The 16,545-nt window shown below is 46.4% G+C and overlaps 2 protein-coding genes across 17 annotated transcripts in view; one reads left to right on the top strand and one right to left on the bottom strand.

The window, feature by feature from the left end:
* The window catches only part of CDC42BPA (CDC42 binding protein kinase alpha), a 323,830-nt gene extending 309,820 nt beyond the window's left edge, over window positions 1–14,010 (top strand). For 9 of the 12 annotated variants that reach the window (XM_079912201.1, XM_079912204.1, XM_079912200.1 and 6 more), the window contains 3 exons: window positions 3,928–4,045; window positions 8,957–9,114; window positions 9,549–14,010. In XM_079912201.1, coding sequence (XP_079768327.1) covers window positions 3,928–4,045; window positions 8,957–9,114; window positions 9,549–9,680 — 408 coding nt within the window. In that variant the 3' untranslated portion in view covers window positions 9,681–14,010. Of the gene's footprint in view, window positions 1–996; window positions 1,183–3,927; window positions 4,046–8,956; window positions 9,115–9,548 lie in introns of all 12 variants that reach the window. The other 3 variants (XM_079912211.1, XM_079912203.1, XM_079912202.1) reach the window with 1 other exon arrangement.
* Window positions 14,011–14,808: 798 nt separating this feature from the next.
* COQ8A (coenzyme Q8A) overlaps window positions 14,809–16,545 on the bottom strand; it is a 49,424-nt gene continuing 47,687 nt past the window's right edge. For all 5 annotated transcript variants that reach the window (XM_079942715.1, XM_079942719.1, XM_079942718.1 and 2 more), the window contains one exon: window positions 14,809–15,949. In XM_079942715.1, coding sequence (XP_079798841.1) covers window positions 15,662–15,949 — 288 coding nt within the window. In that variant the 3' untranslated portion in view covers window positions 14,809–15,661. The remainder of the gene's footprint in view (window positions 15,950–16,545) is intronic.

Below are 16,545 nucleotides of genomic sequence, written 5' to 3'. Positions count from 1 at the left end.
CTGCATCGGCAGGCGGACTCTCAACCACTGCGCCACCAGGGAAGCCCAAGATTTTTTTTTTTTAAACAAAGAAAGCTCATCTCAGCTCATGAGAATATCAGTCAGCGTGTCTCCAGGAAGTCATTCAGCCTGTCTCTAATGAAGAGATGGTAGGATGTTTTCCTGAAACACAGTTGTTCTCAGAAACTGAACTTTGAAAGTTCCCATTAGAGAAGGTGACTGGGTGCTGAACTACAGTTCCCAAATGTTCCCAAGTTATTTTAACATGAAAAACTAGAGCCCTTGTTTTCAAAAACTTTCTTCTATGTCTTTAGTATTACATTATTTCATTTTTTAAAAATACACCTGAACATTGAAGAGAAGGTTGTTCTCTTGTTAAAAACAAACATGTTCTTTGGGTGTCTAAGTGGAGATAAGCTTGGGCTACTTAAAGGTAAACCAATAATTGGTATTTTCCACAGTTACTATTTCTGTTACGGGAAGATAAGATCAGTAAAAGCAAACACATGTCAAGTCTATAAATACCAGGAAATGGCTTTAGTTTCTAAAGGAACAGTTTCATAACGCTTTTGGTGAGAGGCTGGTTGTAGGTTCACTTGTTCTTTTCTTTAATTATTTCTCGCTTTTTCTATCCCTAATGTTTTTGGTAGATTTTTGCCAAGTTTTGATTCTATCCTATAGGAAAATACTGAACTAAATTTTGAAAATCTACTTGTATCTCTGAAAGTCCAGTTTCTACCCAGCTTGATAGTAATAAGAGAGAATACGTTTATGAGGCAAATGATTTTTTGCAAATCAGCTCTTTAGGTAACTGGCAAGAGGATTACAAAATTTAACTTTCTAAGGCCTAAAAGTATTTCATTATGGATTCAATTCTTGATGTGAGATACTTACTTCATTTTTTCTACATGCATGTTGTCTGAAATGTCACATATATCCAGTGAATCCATTTTCATTACCTCATTACCTTTTTCTTCTTTCTGTTGTTTTTGATAGCCGGGTTTCCCTTATCCATCCCCTCATCATCACTCCGGTCTGATCTCCTCTCCGATCAACTTTGAGCACATCTATCACATGACTGTTAATTCTGCTGAAAAATTTCTCTCTCCTGATTCCATAAACCCTGAATATTCCCCGTCTCTACGCTCTGTCCCCGGTACACCAAGCTTTATGACTCTGAGGGTATGAACAGCTGAGTTAGGTGTTAACTTGTACTAACCATGTGTGGATCTCTGCCTGGCTTCATAAGTAACACTGCCAAGGGGGTACATTCCGTGAACGTTTCCCTTTGGCCTGTTTCTCTGTTGCCAAACTTCTATTCTTCCTCTTCCTCCTCTTCTGTCTTGGAGTTCTACTTTTTTCTTCTTTTGAGGAAAAAGATGAGGATTTGGGAAGATTTCAGTTTTATTTCTAAAACAGTATTGGAGGTTTTTCTATTTTTTAATAAAACATCATCCCATCATGATATTTTTCATTACAGATACCATAAGAAATAGCCCCTGAATAAGTAAATCTTTATTCTATTAAAAACAAACAAAAAAGGGATGTAGAATTTCTGAATTCTGGATTGCTCGTTACCCTAAAACCAGTTCAGTTCAGAGAAATTTTTTATATTTAGTGAAGTTAAAGTCTATAGAAGGGCCTGTCCAAAGGCCTTTTATCTACAATAAACCCCTTCTTGAAAAGCTCACAATTCTCAAAATTATAAAGTATAATAGTACCAGTGAATAACAGGAAAAATTAGCAAAAGAAGGTAGTCTTACTAATCTTTGAGTTGCTGATGCACCTTTAATTCCAGCCAGGATCCAAGATAAGAGAAGTAAATCAACAAGAGAAAAAAAACACAGTGTGCTGCATTCTGAAGGACCGTGGTACCTGCCACTGGGTCCTTCCATGCAGCCTTGCATCTTTGTAACTAGTGTCTCTGCAGTGGGCTGGAGAGCAAGTGGGCCATTCAAGCTGAATAGCCACACATCTGTCAAGAAATATGTACTGACTTCAAGGGAGCATTTTCTCAAGTTTGTTTTGCAGATCATAAAATATTTAGATTGTATCATGCAAACGCATTTCCTCTGGCTTAGAAAAAATTAGCATCCATTTTTTATTTGTGTATTTAGTAAAGTAATTTTCCAATAAGAAAGCTACCTGTAGGGTGAGAAGTTTATTTTTGTTTGCATTCTAAATTGTGATGATTTTAAATGTCATTGTTATTGACATTAAACTATAATGTCATTTAAGTGTCTTAGTTCACAAGATAAGATCACTTATGATAAACTAAGCTTCAATGTGCTTGGTAACAGATTTCAGGGAGTGGATTCTAGGGGAAGTTGTATAAACTAATCAGTCAAGAATTTTTGATATAGAAGATGGTGGAAATGTTGCTTAAGTTAGTCTTCTATAAATAGAAACACTACGATTGGTGGAAGTTTTACCCTAATCTTAAGCATATTTGCGCAGGAAAAGGACCATCAGCTTAGGTTTCACATTACTTCATAATGAAGTTGAACTTCAGCTGAATGAATGATAAACTGTTGGGTTTGGGTTTTGTGTGGGGTTTTTTTTCCCCCAGAACATATCTTCTGTGTATCATTCTTTTATTACCTCAACATTCAGTGTTACTAAACCACTGGTATTTTTTACAGGCTTAATTTTTGCCATTTTTTTCTAGGGTAGGTTTGTTTTATAGAAAAGGACGACACAAAGGTACCTTAAGGTTAATAGCAAAAACAATAAAAATTTAAAGGTTTAAACTGATATCCCCATCTCTCTTGAACTTGACTCTGCTGCATTGTATGCATGTCATCGGCATCTCTCAGGGTTGCTCCTATGAGTGGCTGTTGAAATGCTAGCACTGTTTTCTGTTTTAAATTTTTTTATTTTCTTAGAGAAAAAAAGGTAAAATGTTTGCTTTGAACGAATAACACAGTAAGAATTACATGGACTTCGCAAATTTGATATATGAACCAAAATGGCAATAGTTGAATGTAGAGCACCCAGCCAGCCAAATCCCAGTATGTGTGATTCTTTAAAATGTATGATTTGGAGTTTTTCAAGATATATTAGTGCATGTTTTCCAGGAGATGTTCGTGGATGTTTGCTAGCTTTGGCCCTGCACTAGTTGTGTTGCCATAACCTTCTCTCAAGTACCAGCCCTGACACCCCTTCCGGTCTGAAAAGGTTAGGGCCATCGAGGAGACCGTGTTCAGGCAGCTGGTCCGACGCACCACCTCTCTAGGTGTGTGTTACTTTCAAAGCACTCTGTGGCTCATTTTCCTCCCTTGGACACCAAAATTATTCAATATTAGATGGGAAACTTCTCACACCAACATTCCCAAGTTAAAGGACTTCACCCAGGCTGTGATTGTCAGCAAGCGTCATAGTTATGACCCGTGGTGCTGCTCTCTGTCCGTGAGGCAGGAAGGCTGCCTGGTGACTGGGATGGGAACGTGCAAATGGCACTTTCAGTATCAGGACGATAGAAGGTGTGCTTGAGAAGAATGTACTTTGAAGTGGCTTTCTTCTAAATGGGCTTATTCCGCTTTTGAATTATCCTAAGAAAATAAAAATCTCATATGTAGTAAAAGCCTTGTTCCAGTTATCTGCAGAGGTCCATGTAATTCTACATTTCACTGTCACTTCTAACCATGTAACTTTCACTTACTGCACTCACAACAAGAAAAAAATTGTTCTCTGTTGGTAAGTATTTCAGTAAGTATAAAGATAAGCACTTATCTTTGGTTGGGGTGAGGGTTACCTCTGTTAGGGCTTTAGTACTTTTGTGGGCGGGAGGGATTATTCTGTTTCTTGTCCTGTATCACTCTGGTCAAGACAACTTTATTTCTTGAAATTAGGGTGAAAAAATAGACATCTCTGTAGAAAATCAGTTTCACTCTGGATGAAGAATTTTTCTTTCTCTTTTGATTTTAGAACCCTCGGCCTCAGGAAAGTCGGACAGCATTCAGTGGCTCGGTCAGTATTCCATCTATCACCAAATCCCGCCCTGAACCTGGTCGCTCCATGAGTGCCAGCAGTGGCCTGTCAGCAAGTAAGTGGCCCCAGCTGCAGGAAGCATTTCCATAGCAAGGTAGCAGCCGTGCATTATCGGTGGCCAGTGTCTCAGACCTGGCTGGGGAATGCCTAGGAGGCACAAGTGCAGCTGTTACAAAAATAGTCATAGAATCCTTTTAGAAGTTACAGTCCATGTGGGAGACAGACAAACAGTACTACAAATTGTGATGATAAATGCTCCGAAGGAGGGCTTCCCTGGTGGCGCAGTGGTTGAGAGTCCGCCTGCCGATGCAGGGGACGCGGGTTCGTGCCCCGGTCCGGGAAGATCCCACATGCCACGGAGCTGCTAGGCCCGTGAGCCATGGCCGCTGAGCCTGTGCGTCTGGAGCCTGTGCTCCGCAACGGGAGAGGCCAAAACAGTGAGAGGCCCGCGTACCGCAAAAAAAAAAAAAAAAAAAAAAATGCTCCGAAGGAAATAAACAGGGGACAGTAATAGAGAGTAACAGGCAGTAGCTGTTGAGGATGAATACACACTTAGAATAATTAGCAAGGTCACGTGCCCACCCTGGGGTTGAAGTCACATTGACTCATGTTTGATTAACTGAAAGGAGGCCCAGTGGCCACCTGGTAGTGGGCAGGGAGTGACAGAGTAAAGTTCAAGAGGTAGGCAGGGGTCCGATCAAGCAGGGACTTGGGGACCAACATAAGACATTTTTTATTTTTTTAAAAACACAGTGGGAAACCTCTGAAGAGTTTTAAGTAGGCAAGGACCATTATCCAAGGGCAAGACTGTTCTTGGCCAACAGCTGCTTTTCTGTCACTTTCTCAGAAGTAACCTGGTATTGGCTTCGATCAGACAGAGTGGGGCGAGTGCGCCCAAGCACATGCAGGCCCAGGGTGGACCCGGGGTAACGCTAACGAAGCCTCCCTCGCTTCCCTGCAGCTGAGCTCTGAGAAGAACAGCCGGTAGTAACTCCACCTCACATTTCAGAGTCATTCAGTCAGAAGCGTATCCGTTGCCTTGTATTCTTGAATGTGGGACATTCGAGTCAGGCCTCCCGGTGCAGACTGAGTGTCCTCCTTCACGCACTGTTCATGCTGAGGACGCCGGTATCAGCACCCAGCTTGTGCCCAGCTCTTGGTTTTAGGCTCTGGCAACACAGAAGTGAAGGGTGCTGGAATACCATTTGTTCTCTTGCTGTGGAACAAATTACCCCAAAATTTACAAGCTTAAAAGAGCAAACGTGGGCTTCCCCGGTGGCGCAGTGGTTGAGCGTCCGCCTGCCGATGCAGGGGACAAGGGTTCGTGCCCCGGTCCGGGAGGATCCCACATGCCGCGGAGCAACTAGGCCTGTGAGCCACAACTACTGAGCCTGCGCATCCGGAGCCTGTGCTCCGCAACGGGAGAGGCCGCAACAGTGAAAGGCCCGCGTACCGAAAAGAAAAAACAAAAGAGCAGACGTCTATTATCTCTCACAGTTTCTGAGGGTCAGGAGTCTGGGAGCTTAGCTGGACGGTCCTGGCTCAGGGCCTCTCAGGAGGCTGCAGTCAGGCTGTCTGCTAGGGCTGCCATCAACTCCGAGCTCAACTGGGACTAGAGAAGCCACTTCCCAGCTCACCCACATGGTTGTTGGCAGGCCTCTGTTCCTCACCAGCGTGGGCCTGAGTGTCCTGGTGACATGGCCTCTGGCTTCCCACAGAGCAAGTGACCTGAGACAGAGAGACCGAGCAGCGGTCTCAGAAGGGACATGCCATCGCTTCTGCAGAGTGCTGGTGATCACACAGACCACCCCTGGAACCATGGGAGGGACCCTGCCCCGGGCCTGCAAACCAAGGACAGGCGCCTGCTGCAGAGACTGGCTGCAGACGTACAGAGCACGTTCAAGGAGTTTTCAGTCGACAGGCAGAAGTTGAAGGGCACATCTTGTGACTTTCTTGCCGTCATCTCCCAAAGTCATCTCTACGCTGTGTGTAGCCTTGATTACAATGAAAATATCTAGCCAATTGGAAAAATGGCAACCATTTTATGAATTATCTTTTTACTAATGGTAGCTCGATAAGATAGTAGATTTACTATAACTAACCAGAAGTTACCAACACTTGAGATGCGAAGAAAGTATCACAATATTGATAGTTAAGTTCATAATCCCTTACCCAAAACTCTCAGAGCCAGAAACCTGTTTTCAGAATTCAGATTTTTTTTTATATATATTTTAGAAGGGAATCTACCATATATTATATTACATTCCAAGCAAGATCTAAGACAGCACCTACAAACAATATTTATAGAGCAAAATTTATGACTAGTCACACTATGAATATATAAATAAATGTACTATTTTTAAGTGAAGTCTGTAATCAGCCTCCAGCCAGTTCAGATTAAGTCTGCCACCACATGAATTGACGTCAAACTCACGAAAAAAGTTTTGGTTTTTCAGGGCTTTGGGATTTGTGGAATTGCAGGTAAGGATAGGACCTGTGATACAGAGATTTAAAGGGCTGAGTGGCCATCTCCTTAGGAGCGCTGAAGTGAGGGTCCACTGTCATTGTTGACCATATGCAAGCTACAGACTGGAGCCAGCTCCAGGTCCCTGTCAAGGCCTTTAATGCAATAATCAGGCGTGGCCTTCCTGAGATTCTTGGTACCAAGCTGTTTGTGTAGAGGTTAAGAGGAAGACCAGCCCAGGAATTCCAAGGGGCATCTGCTCGTTAGAGTGCTTCTCGCTGGCTTCAAGAGTAGCCCAGCTCACGTAAAGAATTTCCAGAAGGGCAGCCTGCCAAGAGAGACACAAGAAGAAACGGGGTTCCGTGTTGTCAACCTCCAGAACCAGAAGCACAGGCTCTTCCAGGGCCAGACTTGCGGTGGCTTCCTGACTGAAGTCAAATTAACACAGAGCTTTCCACTGTGACTACCCGCTCCTGTCAGTGACAGGCTCACTGGGGAGCCTGCAGACCCTCCTAGAGGTCATGTAGAGTTAGACACCGTCACTCCAAGAGATCTGGGGCCCAACCCCCTGAATCACCATCTAGAACTCTTTGGAAGAGACCCTGCCTGAGTTGGGACCACAGTTTTCAGATTGTCCCCCTTTGCTGTTCAATCAAAACAGCCCATCTCAGTTTTTTAAGATTAGGGTGGTTGAGTGTAATTTTTCTCTGAAAGGAACATTCCCAAAGTTAAAAAAGAAAGAAAAGAAAAGAAAAAAAGTGTAAATCACAGAGGTGGATTAATTTCTCCATTCTATAAACGATCACTAGGACAGAGGAAAAGAGCCCAGTAAGTGTGTACTAAGCTCTGGGCAGCCCCCTCACACACCTTCCGTCTCACGTTTCATTCTCCATGTATTGAGCGTTCAGTTCCCACAAAAATCCCATAAGATAGAATTTATTTTCTTATTTACAAATGAAGAAAACTGAGACTTAGATAAAGTAACTTGCTTAAGGTCACACAGGTTAGTAAGCAGAGCAGCAGAACTCTCTGGCATTTTGGGTTTTTTATTCAGAGCGACAAAATTTTAAAAATAGTAACTTATATTACAGCTTTTGTTAAATTGAGCACTAAACTAGGCATGGAATTCAAAGAGAAGTTATACAAAGTGATTTATGCCTTCAATTAGGTTGTAATCTAATCCACAGCAAAAAAGTAAAGAGTACATAGCCAGAGAGACACATCCACAAATGAAAACCAGTCTATGTCTGGTGACAGACGGCTTAGAAATTGGGTGGAGTGTTGGAAGTAAGAGTAAGTCAGTGGTTCTCAGCCTGAGATGCATTCTAGAATCATCAGAAGGGCTTTTAAAAGTTAAGTCAGAAATTCTGTTATTATTGGTCTGGGACGGGGCCCAGGCACTGGTATTTTTAAAGCTCCGTAATATAATATGCAGCATACAACCAGTGTTGGTAACGTCTGCAATAAGTAAGTTATGGTGACACAGCTGAGGGGCTCAGGAAACAAACCGAAACTAGAAGGAAGCTGGGGGAGATCACCAAGGACAGGGCTTCAGCAGGCAGGCTTCACAGTCTATACCTCGCAGTTGTGGTAAAACCTCAACGCAGTCTCACAGTCTTTTTTGACCAGTGATCTTAATATTGCAGCTCAGCAAGATTAAAACATTTTCCAGTAAAAACTAAAGAATAGTAGGGAATGCTAAGAGTTTTAAACAGGTACTCACAATACCCCAATATTTCTAAGATTTTTTTGGGCATGGTGCCAGTCCTCCTTTGATGTACCCCAACTCTAAGATCAAAATAGAGTGTGATTTTAAAGAAACTCACCTCATTTTTGTATCTCAGGCTTTTTGCCCTGTGGAATGAAAATGCTTCTCTTTTGTTCGTTTGTGTTTTTTATGAAAATCCTCTACAAGTTAAGTGACAGTTATGCATCATCAGGTGGCATGGTCTTCGCTTCTGGGAACTGTTCTGTTCTGCTTCATCGTTCAGCACATGTGTTTTGAGCACCTGCTGCATACCCAGTCCTGCACCGGGTCCTGCAGAGGCAAAGACCGTCCTTCTATTAAAAGAATGGCAAGGCACATAATTACAGCATAGGATCCGAATGCTCTGAAAGAGGTGATAGGAAGTGCTGTAGGTGCTCCAGGGAGTAGGAAAGAAAACTCACTAAGGCAGTAGCACATGGGTGGAGACTGGAAGGATTGATCCTGTGGAATTGTCTAGCAAGCAGGGCAGCCTGGGCACAGCCAGTGAGAGCAGAGGCCAGCGGCCTGGTGAGTGCTGCCCGCTCACCCAGCAGCCCTGGCGGCTGGGCTCCGAGGTGGGCTTGGGTGTCAGGGTAACGCAGCTGGACCCACTGTCCATCAGTAAAGGGCTGTAAGCGGGAGGATGACCCCAGGGCAGCGGGAAGGATGGCTCGTCACCTCAGCAGTCTGTGCACTTTCTAGAGGATCGTCCCCTTCTGCACGTGTAAAGTTTCACCTGAACGATGTGCTTGTAGGGTCATCCGCACAGAACGGCAGTGCATTGAAGAGAGAATTCTCTGGAGGAAGCTACAGTGCAAAGCGGCAGCCCATGCCCTCTCCGTCAGAGGGCTCGCTGTCCTCGGGAGGCCTGGACCAAGGAAGTGACGCCCCGGCGAGGGACTACGACGCAGAGGTGAGTACCGCGTGGGCAGTACCTCTGTCTGGGGACAGGGGTTTGGAGAAGTCCCGAACGAGAAAAGGCGAGTGCGTTTCCCAAAGCCGGTCCACCACCTTAAGCCTGGCCTCCGCTGCCGCAGGAATCAGCCACTCACTGCGGCGGGGGTGGCGGAGCCAGTCACTTGGGTTGCAAACTGCAGTTTCCCTGGAGGTGTTCAGACTTCTAATAGCTTCTGTATGAAAATGGCCTACGTTTCTAAAGACCTGCAGAAGGGCCTATGAGCGTTTGTTATCTTCTGTGCCTCTCACTCAGCTCAGAAAAGGGGCTTTCTACCGACAGGAGAGAAGTCACGTCAGTTCATTGGCCAGGGTGGCTGGAGGGGAGCCGTGGTGGCCTGAGCCCCTCCCGCCCCTCTGCTGCTCCCTGACGTCTTCCTCTGGGCCTCACAGGACTCTGATTCTCCGAGGCATTCCACGGCTTCCAACAGTTCCAACCTGAGCAGCCCTCCCAGCCCGGTGTCGCCCCGGAAGACCAAGAGCCTCTCCCTGGAGAGCACCGACCGCGGGAGCTGGGACCCATGAGTGGCCTCTGCTCTCAGACCAGACGCCGGAGCAGCGGCCGCTCTGGGCTCCCTCCCCTCACTCCCCCTGTGCTCTCACTGTCATCTCCCACCACCCCTGCCTGGAAGCGCCAGGGCCGCAGCAGTAGCAGGCGGGGACTCAGGAATTCTGCCTCTAGGACTCACATCCACGCACCCCTCGACTGAACAGCAACAGCCGTAAAGGCAGACTTTCATTGAGCAGCTCAGATGAATACCGATTTCATTTCATACCCTTAGCGTTGCTTTCCAGAATATTTCCCCCCTCCCCTGAAAGGTAGCTTAAGTAGGCAGATTACACAAATGTAAGCGATAAGAATAAGATTAGACAGCCATTGTTTTCACAGTAGAGCCTCGTAGCCCTGAGACAGCACGTGGGGCTCGCCAGTGGGCCCCAGGCACGCCATGCCCTTCAGCACCACAGTGAATGTCGACCTGATCGTTGCCAGTAAATCCCTGTTCACTAAAGCGATGCATATTTTACTACAAAATAGAGTTTAACTAAATACACAAATGTAGAGGTTAAATACTGACTGTATATAATAAAAAGAAGCATCTTGTATTCAACAAAAGATGGATGCATATATGAGACAGAGATCATTTAATTTAAAGAAATGTATTGTTTCTTGTCTGTTTTCCACCTAAGTAATCAAAGGGTAGAAAGGCCTCCAGCTGACGTTTACAGGAGGAGAGGGAGAGGAGTGAGAATTCCCCTTAGTGCCATTCCTCACCCTGGTCGCAGTCACCTGGGAGCTTTAGGGAATGTTCCAAGGCTTTGGTTTCATCGGTTTGGAGTGTGACCTGGAAACCAGACTTTTAACATTTGAAGCCTCTTCAGCAGCATCATTTAAAGGCATATTTACTTCTATCCAAGACATTTCTTTTTCTAGCAGTAGAATTTGAACCACACTTCTCATTTATTACTATATTTTGGTATCTTCTGCTGATGAATGTAGAAATGCAGTTTTGTCACCTTCTGGATCCCTTCCACCTGAAAGGACACAAGGAATGTCGTAGTTTCTGAAGGTCCATAAAAGAGTTCATAAAAGTGCTTTTTCTCCTTGGCGAAACCCCTTACTCCCTGAGTGGCAGTGAGGCGTCTGGCCCCCAGCTGCGCCAGCTTCTCAGGGAGGGGTCTGTTTTGAGGGGGGTGTGAGCTTCCTCAGATAAGCCTGGGAAAGGGGGTTTAGTTACCAAATAATGTAAAACCTCAAACGCAAGGACTTGACCAGCCTTAACCAAATACTCTTTCCCGCAAGCAGTGGGAAATGGACGCGCTCAGCCTGGGCGCGGGCAGGAAGTCAGCCCAGCATGGCCACCTTGACTGCTGAAGCTTTTCCTCCCTCGGTTGCTGTGTTGTGTTGTTAGTCACATTCCCATTTGGACTCCCGCTGTTTTAATTACCACAAGGAAATGAGATGCAGGACCAGGACCTTATGTCTCCAGAGTCATTTCACCGGTTAAGCACATGAGTAGAGAAAGAGATAGAAATAAAAACATTTCATGGAAGTAAAGAGAATCTGCCTCTCTTTTACTTTTTCATCTAAATTTCTCTGAGAAATAGAAACAGATTTTCTGCTCCCTTCTTTAAAATTCAGCTAAAATGGAAGAATTTTCCTGCAGTTGCTTGTCTGAATCGCAGTGTTTGAGCACCGTCATTTCACCCCTGGCCCCGATTTCACACCTTTCTCCTCAGCAGCAGCTGTGCCGGCCTTCCCCACCACAAGGCACAGGGAGCTATACTGTTTGCACTGACGCCACTCTCTGGAACAGGTTACTGAGGTTCAGTGAGGGAAGAAAGGATCCCGTTTGGAGATTATATTATAAAATGTTACAACAGAGAATTTTAAAATAATAACAGTTTTGACATTTGAACTTGGTGCTTGCTCAAATTTGATTGTTTTACTTTGGATGGGCATAAATTACTGCACAATTCTAACCTAAATCCTTTGCTTTTGGAAAAGTGTCATGTAAAAATACTTTGGTGCATTCAGATAGCAAGAGTGAGACCTTGAGTCTGGCTATGGCCAGGACTCCAGTAGCTCCGTAAGCTTGACACTTCTCGGGAGAGGAGGGAACCGGCCAGCCAGGTGCCAAGTGCACGTGGCCCGCTCTCCTCCAGACCCTCCCTCCCCCTGTTTTCCTTTCCCCTCGCGTCTTCCTGCCTCCCTTTTCTCCCCCGAGGAGGCAGACCAGGCTGAGATTCACAGGACTCCACACGAAGCCATTAGTTTATGGCTTTGACAACCAAGTTTCTGCTGCCTGTAGGTGCTTATTTTTTTAAAAGATGCTTTTAGGATCAAAATATAACCATACCTGAAGTCTGGGCTCCACTATGATGAGTCATACCCTGCAGCCCCCCCAACAGGGCAGATGAGAGAAGGGCTTGTCTTGGCCACTGGGCTCACTGGGAGGTGTAATATTAACCCAGTGGATTATACTCCAGTAATCTGAAATGGTCTTACCAGTGGTGAGAGAGCAGTCCCAAATATGATTAGCTTCCAATAGTAGAACTTTGGGGGAGAAACACTGCCAAGGGTAGTAGTTTGGGAGGTATTTTCCCAAGATAATGATCATTCTACTGGGCTTATCCCCATTCTTAAATATGAAGCAGTTACCTTCAGAAGCTTCTTGAGAATGATTTGGAAAGATGGGGAATTGGGTTCTAGAGAAACAGAAAACGTAATGATCATCGAAAGGGATCATTGAAAGATCATGGAACAGATGTGATGTTGCTGTCTGAAGTTATCCTTTGTTTTCGTGCAGGACATTCAAAGAATGTATGTGGCAGCAGGAACTCATTTCTCTTCTCAGTAGAAAGTAAAAATAAGTGAAGAGGCATTTCTGGCATAGTCTAGATGTGTTGGTATTTGGTGCTATCTTTGTTCAGCCAATTTGTTGTCTGCTCTTGAATTCTGACTACTTTAATCTGCTCGTGCTTTGGGTGTATAAAATTACATATATATATATATATATATATATATATATATATATATATATATTTCTTTTGCCAAAAACAAAAGCCTTCCTCCTTGTCAAATGATTGCTAAAGCAAATTTCACTTCTTTAGTTACATGCGTACACACACACACACGCACACACCCATCCCTACACTTAGTGATTTATCTTCCTTCCCAGGGAGCACAGTTTTAAGGCTATGAAATACAATTAAAAAGGGCCCATCTACTGAGTTTTCCAAGCAATTCTTGTACCCAGGTTTCAGGGAAGAATCTGAAATTCCTGTTACGTTTACAGCAACAACCTGCCATTCCCCAGCTGCCTCTCAGCCCCTCTGTCTGCCTTCCATATGGTTAGGATCCTGTCATTTTGCTACTCAGTGGCCGCATCTACTTCTGCGAAAGACCAGTTGCATTTCTATGGACTCTCAGGTATCATTAAAGAAAATCCAGAGTAGGAGTGGGTGGACATCCCTAACCCCCAGGTACAGCAGGGCCGTTTGCTGGCCTTTGGCCATGAACACTGTAGTCTCCCAGCTGCACAGAGCTTTGTGAAGCTCAGCGTCCACCCTCTGGACAGAGGGGCACTCTCGGCGGCGGCCAGACTTCGCCACTGCCCCGGTCCGCTGGGCAAAACAGGGAAGTAACTGGGCGCCTTGCTCCCCACCTCTCGGTGGCCCAGTCCCTGCATTCGCTAGATAAGCCACTTGGCATTTCGTTGGGCCCACGTTAAAACCTCTTTGCTTGTGATGACTTGATCATGCAAGTCCAGTGTCCTCTGCAGAGTCCTGCGCCATTAGAGGGCCTCGCTTCAGCTGGTGTTTTGTTTCAGCGCTGGCCGGTAGGCCGGCGCCCCTCTCCCTTCCCAGGGACAACCGTTACACACAGACACCATTGCATTTATGGGGGGAAATTGATGAAAACAAGTCAGCCTTGAAATTTCATGAAAACAAAATGACCTGCCTTTTTATTTGATAGTGTAATACCATTTGTTTTATAAATTTTTTAGGGTTTTTTTTCTCATTGTAATATTATTGTACAGTTTTGCATGGCCTGGGTGTAATCATTTTTTTGTTTAGAATATAATGCTGACAAATAAGTGTGTATGGAAGGGGAAAAGATACTGCTTTGGCCTCTCATCACTCATTTCATTTTGTTTGGTTTTATCCCCTCATTGTCTTAGGGAACTTTATGAGATTCTCTGCTACCAAACAATGGTGTGGATTCTTTTGCACAGAGATATTTAAGGTGGGACAGTCAAAATGTAACAGAAGACGCCTCGCCGATATTTTACGTTGGTATCACTTAATATTAACCAGACTCTGATGTATTGCAATAAAACAGGGAACTGTTCGAATTGAGTATTTTGTCTTCTTTTCCCTGATTAAAAAGTCTGAGGAATGGAGCAAAGGTGACTGACTCTTTTTGTCTCGTTTGACCCCCATTTCTGCCCGTCCCTCTCCTCATCCAGCTTCCTCGTTACACTAGAAGGACGTGGGGTTAGTTTAATCTAGGACTTTCTTAGTCCCTTCCATAGCTCAGGCGGCATAGTGTTCCATTCCCTTGAAGCTTTCAACTCCCCTCTTCTGGACCTCCCTGCCGGTGCCAGCGCTGACTGTAAACGGGGCAGCCCTTTGATCTTCCATCTTCCTCCTGCAGAGAAGCAGCAGACACTTCCCACGACTTGTGCTGGGACGTTTGAATGTTCAAAACGCCCCCGTGACCGAGGAGTGAAGTTTTTTGCCCCAGGAAAGTGCGCCTCAGCTGCGCTTGATCCCTGACCCAGGCGTCACTGCCGCTCAAGCCAGGCCCTCGCCCTGCTGGCTGGTGGCCACCTTTGCCCGCGGTTGCCAGCACCATGTCATACAGCCTCTGGTGCAGCTGTGGCTTCTCCGCCTCTGCGCAGTGGGGCCTGGGAAGCTGCTGCGGCAGGGACCTGGCAGCTGTGCCGTCCCCTCCCCGCACCCTTTCTCCGATGAGGAATGTGGGCTGAGCCTTCCGGGTTCAGGCACCAAGAGCCTCACGCTGGGAACAGGGGCAAACCTTGCAGAAGCGTCTGGAGGCGCGAAAGGCTGTGACGCTGACCTCGGGGTCCTCACCATCAGCTCAGAATCGTTTACAAGTGAAAGAAAGAATTAATGCCACAATGCTAGCATTTTTTTTTTAATTGAAACAAGTAAATCAGACAATTACAAGAATTGTACAGAGGTTAACAGCCTGAAACGACCCCTTGGGTCCAAGCAGATGACACGTGCACATCACCTTCCACAAAAGGCCCAGGCGCCGGAGCGGGAAGAAGGGCCCACACACACCCAGAGAGCACGCGGCTTTCTCTCCCCTTCTGGGGCTCCTGCCCCTCCCCACAGGAGGCAGCAGTTCTCTGGAAACCTCTGCTTGTCCAAAAAAGCCTCTAGGAACCAGCCAGAGAGCAGGTGTGGGTGGACCTCGCTTGGAGAAGTAGTGCTTGTCGGCACTGCTCAGATCAGCACTTCTCCCAGGTGCAGATCCAAGCTGGAGAGGAAAAGGCAGAAAACACAAATCTCATTCTAGAAACACACACACACAAACCTTGTATTACACACTCCATAAAATCCAAAAAGGCTTTTCTGTTTTGTTTTTGGTTTTTTTTTTGGTGGCAGGGATTCAAAGGGAGAACTCTCATCTTCTTCTGGTTACCATTCACATTAGCAAAAAGCCCTGTTACAAAAAGGAAAAGGAAATAAAATCGTCTTTTTATCGAGAGTCATTTCAGAGGATGAGTAAACAATAAGCAGATTCTGCCAGACAGCAGTGGGGCTGCACTTCCGTGCTGGCGCCTCTCGCCCCACACCCACTCAGCGATGAGAACCGTGTATAAGTGCTGGCCACGGGCTCTGAGCAGCGGCCCCCCCACCAGCGCGGCCCCCTCTCACTGGGTGAAGCTTAAACGGAGCGTGGGTACCACCGGCTTCCTACTAGTTTTAGCGGCAGGAGGACGGAGGGTCCCGCCTAACGGCCGGGCCCGCGGCTACTGCTGCTCGGCCTGCCTCCTGCGGTAGTTGCTGTAGGCCTCCTCGAACATGGCCTTGCAGGGGAACCGGGCCTTCAGCTTGGAGCAGATGAGGAAGGAGCCCCCCATCTTCCTGTGCAGCGAGTAGGTCTCCTCGGGCGGCGGGACGAGCCGGTGCTTCAGCATGACGGGGATCAGGTTGTGGATCTTCTCGGTGGTGCTCTGGGTGCCAAAGTCAAAGGGCTCCTCCGAGGCAAAGGCCTCCCCCAGGATAAGGATGGCATCCAAGTGGGCATCTTCCATGGCCTGGAGGGAGGTGAATGGAGGCAAGATCAAAGAGCCCTCACCAGCCCAGGGCTCCCATCACGGGGCCCAGACTGACTGCTCGCTGAGGAGTGGGCCAGGTAGGTGAGTGTTTCAACCAGACTGAAGAACGTTAACCAGGGTGTAAACTCAAACCAACAGGGGCCAGGAGAACATCATTCATGTGTGAACTGGGCTCCGTGGAAGAAGAAAGGAAGTGGCGGGGTCTGCGGCCGAAACACCTGTCATTCCCAAAAGAACAGTCTATAGGCCTGAGCTGACCTGAGCCTCTGCACTCCTCTTGGTGGTAGACCTGAGACCACCTGTGTGTCTGCAACACTTCCCCACTGTCATCAGGAGAGGAAAGTGCTGCTTTCTGAGTGGGTTCTGGGTGACAGGAACACAGGTGGTCGCCCCTTCACGTAAAGGGCTGCTACGATTACTTCCAGCGCTCCCCTCACCCCTTCCCCGGTGAGGCCTGAGCAAGTGAGGGCTGTGCTTTGCCATCCCATCTGCCCACGCGGGCCCCGAGCGCCAACACGATGACTGGGATCTCGAATGGGCTGGAGTGGGGCATAAAACAAGAGCTTGGTGGCCAG

The sequence above is a fragment of the Stenella coeruleoalba genome (assembly GCF_951394435.1).
Source record: "Stenella coeruleoalba genome assembly, chromosome: 1".
Lineage (NCBI taxonomy): Eukaryota > Metazoa > Chordata > Mammalia > Artiodactyla > Delphinidae > Stenella > Stenella coeruleoalba.
Note: the sequence above shows the minus strand (reverse complement) of the source record. Positions and strands in the feature narration are given on the sequence as shown.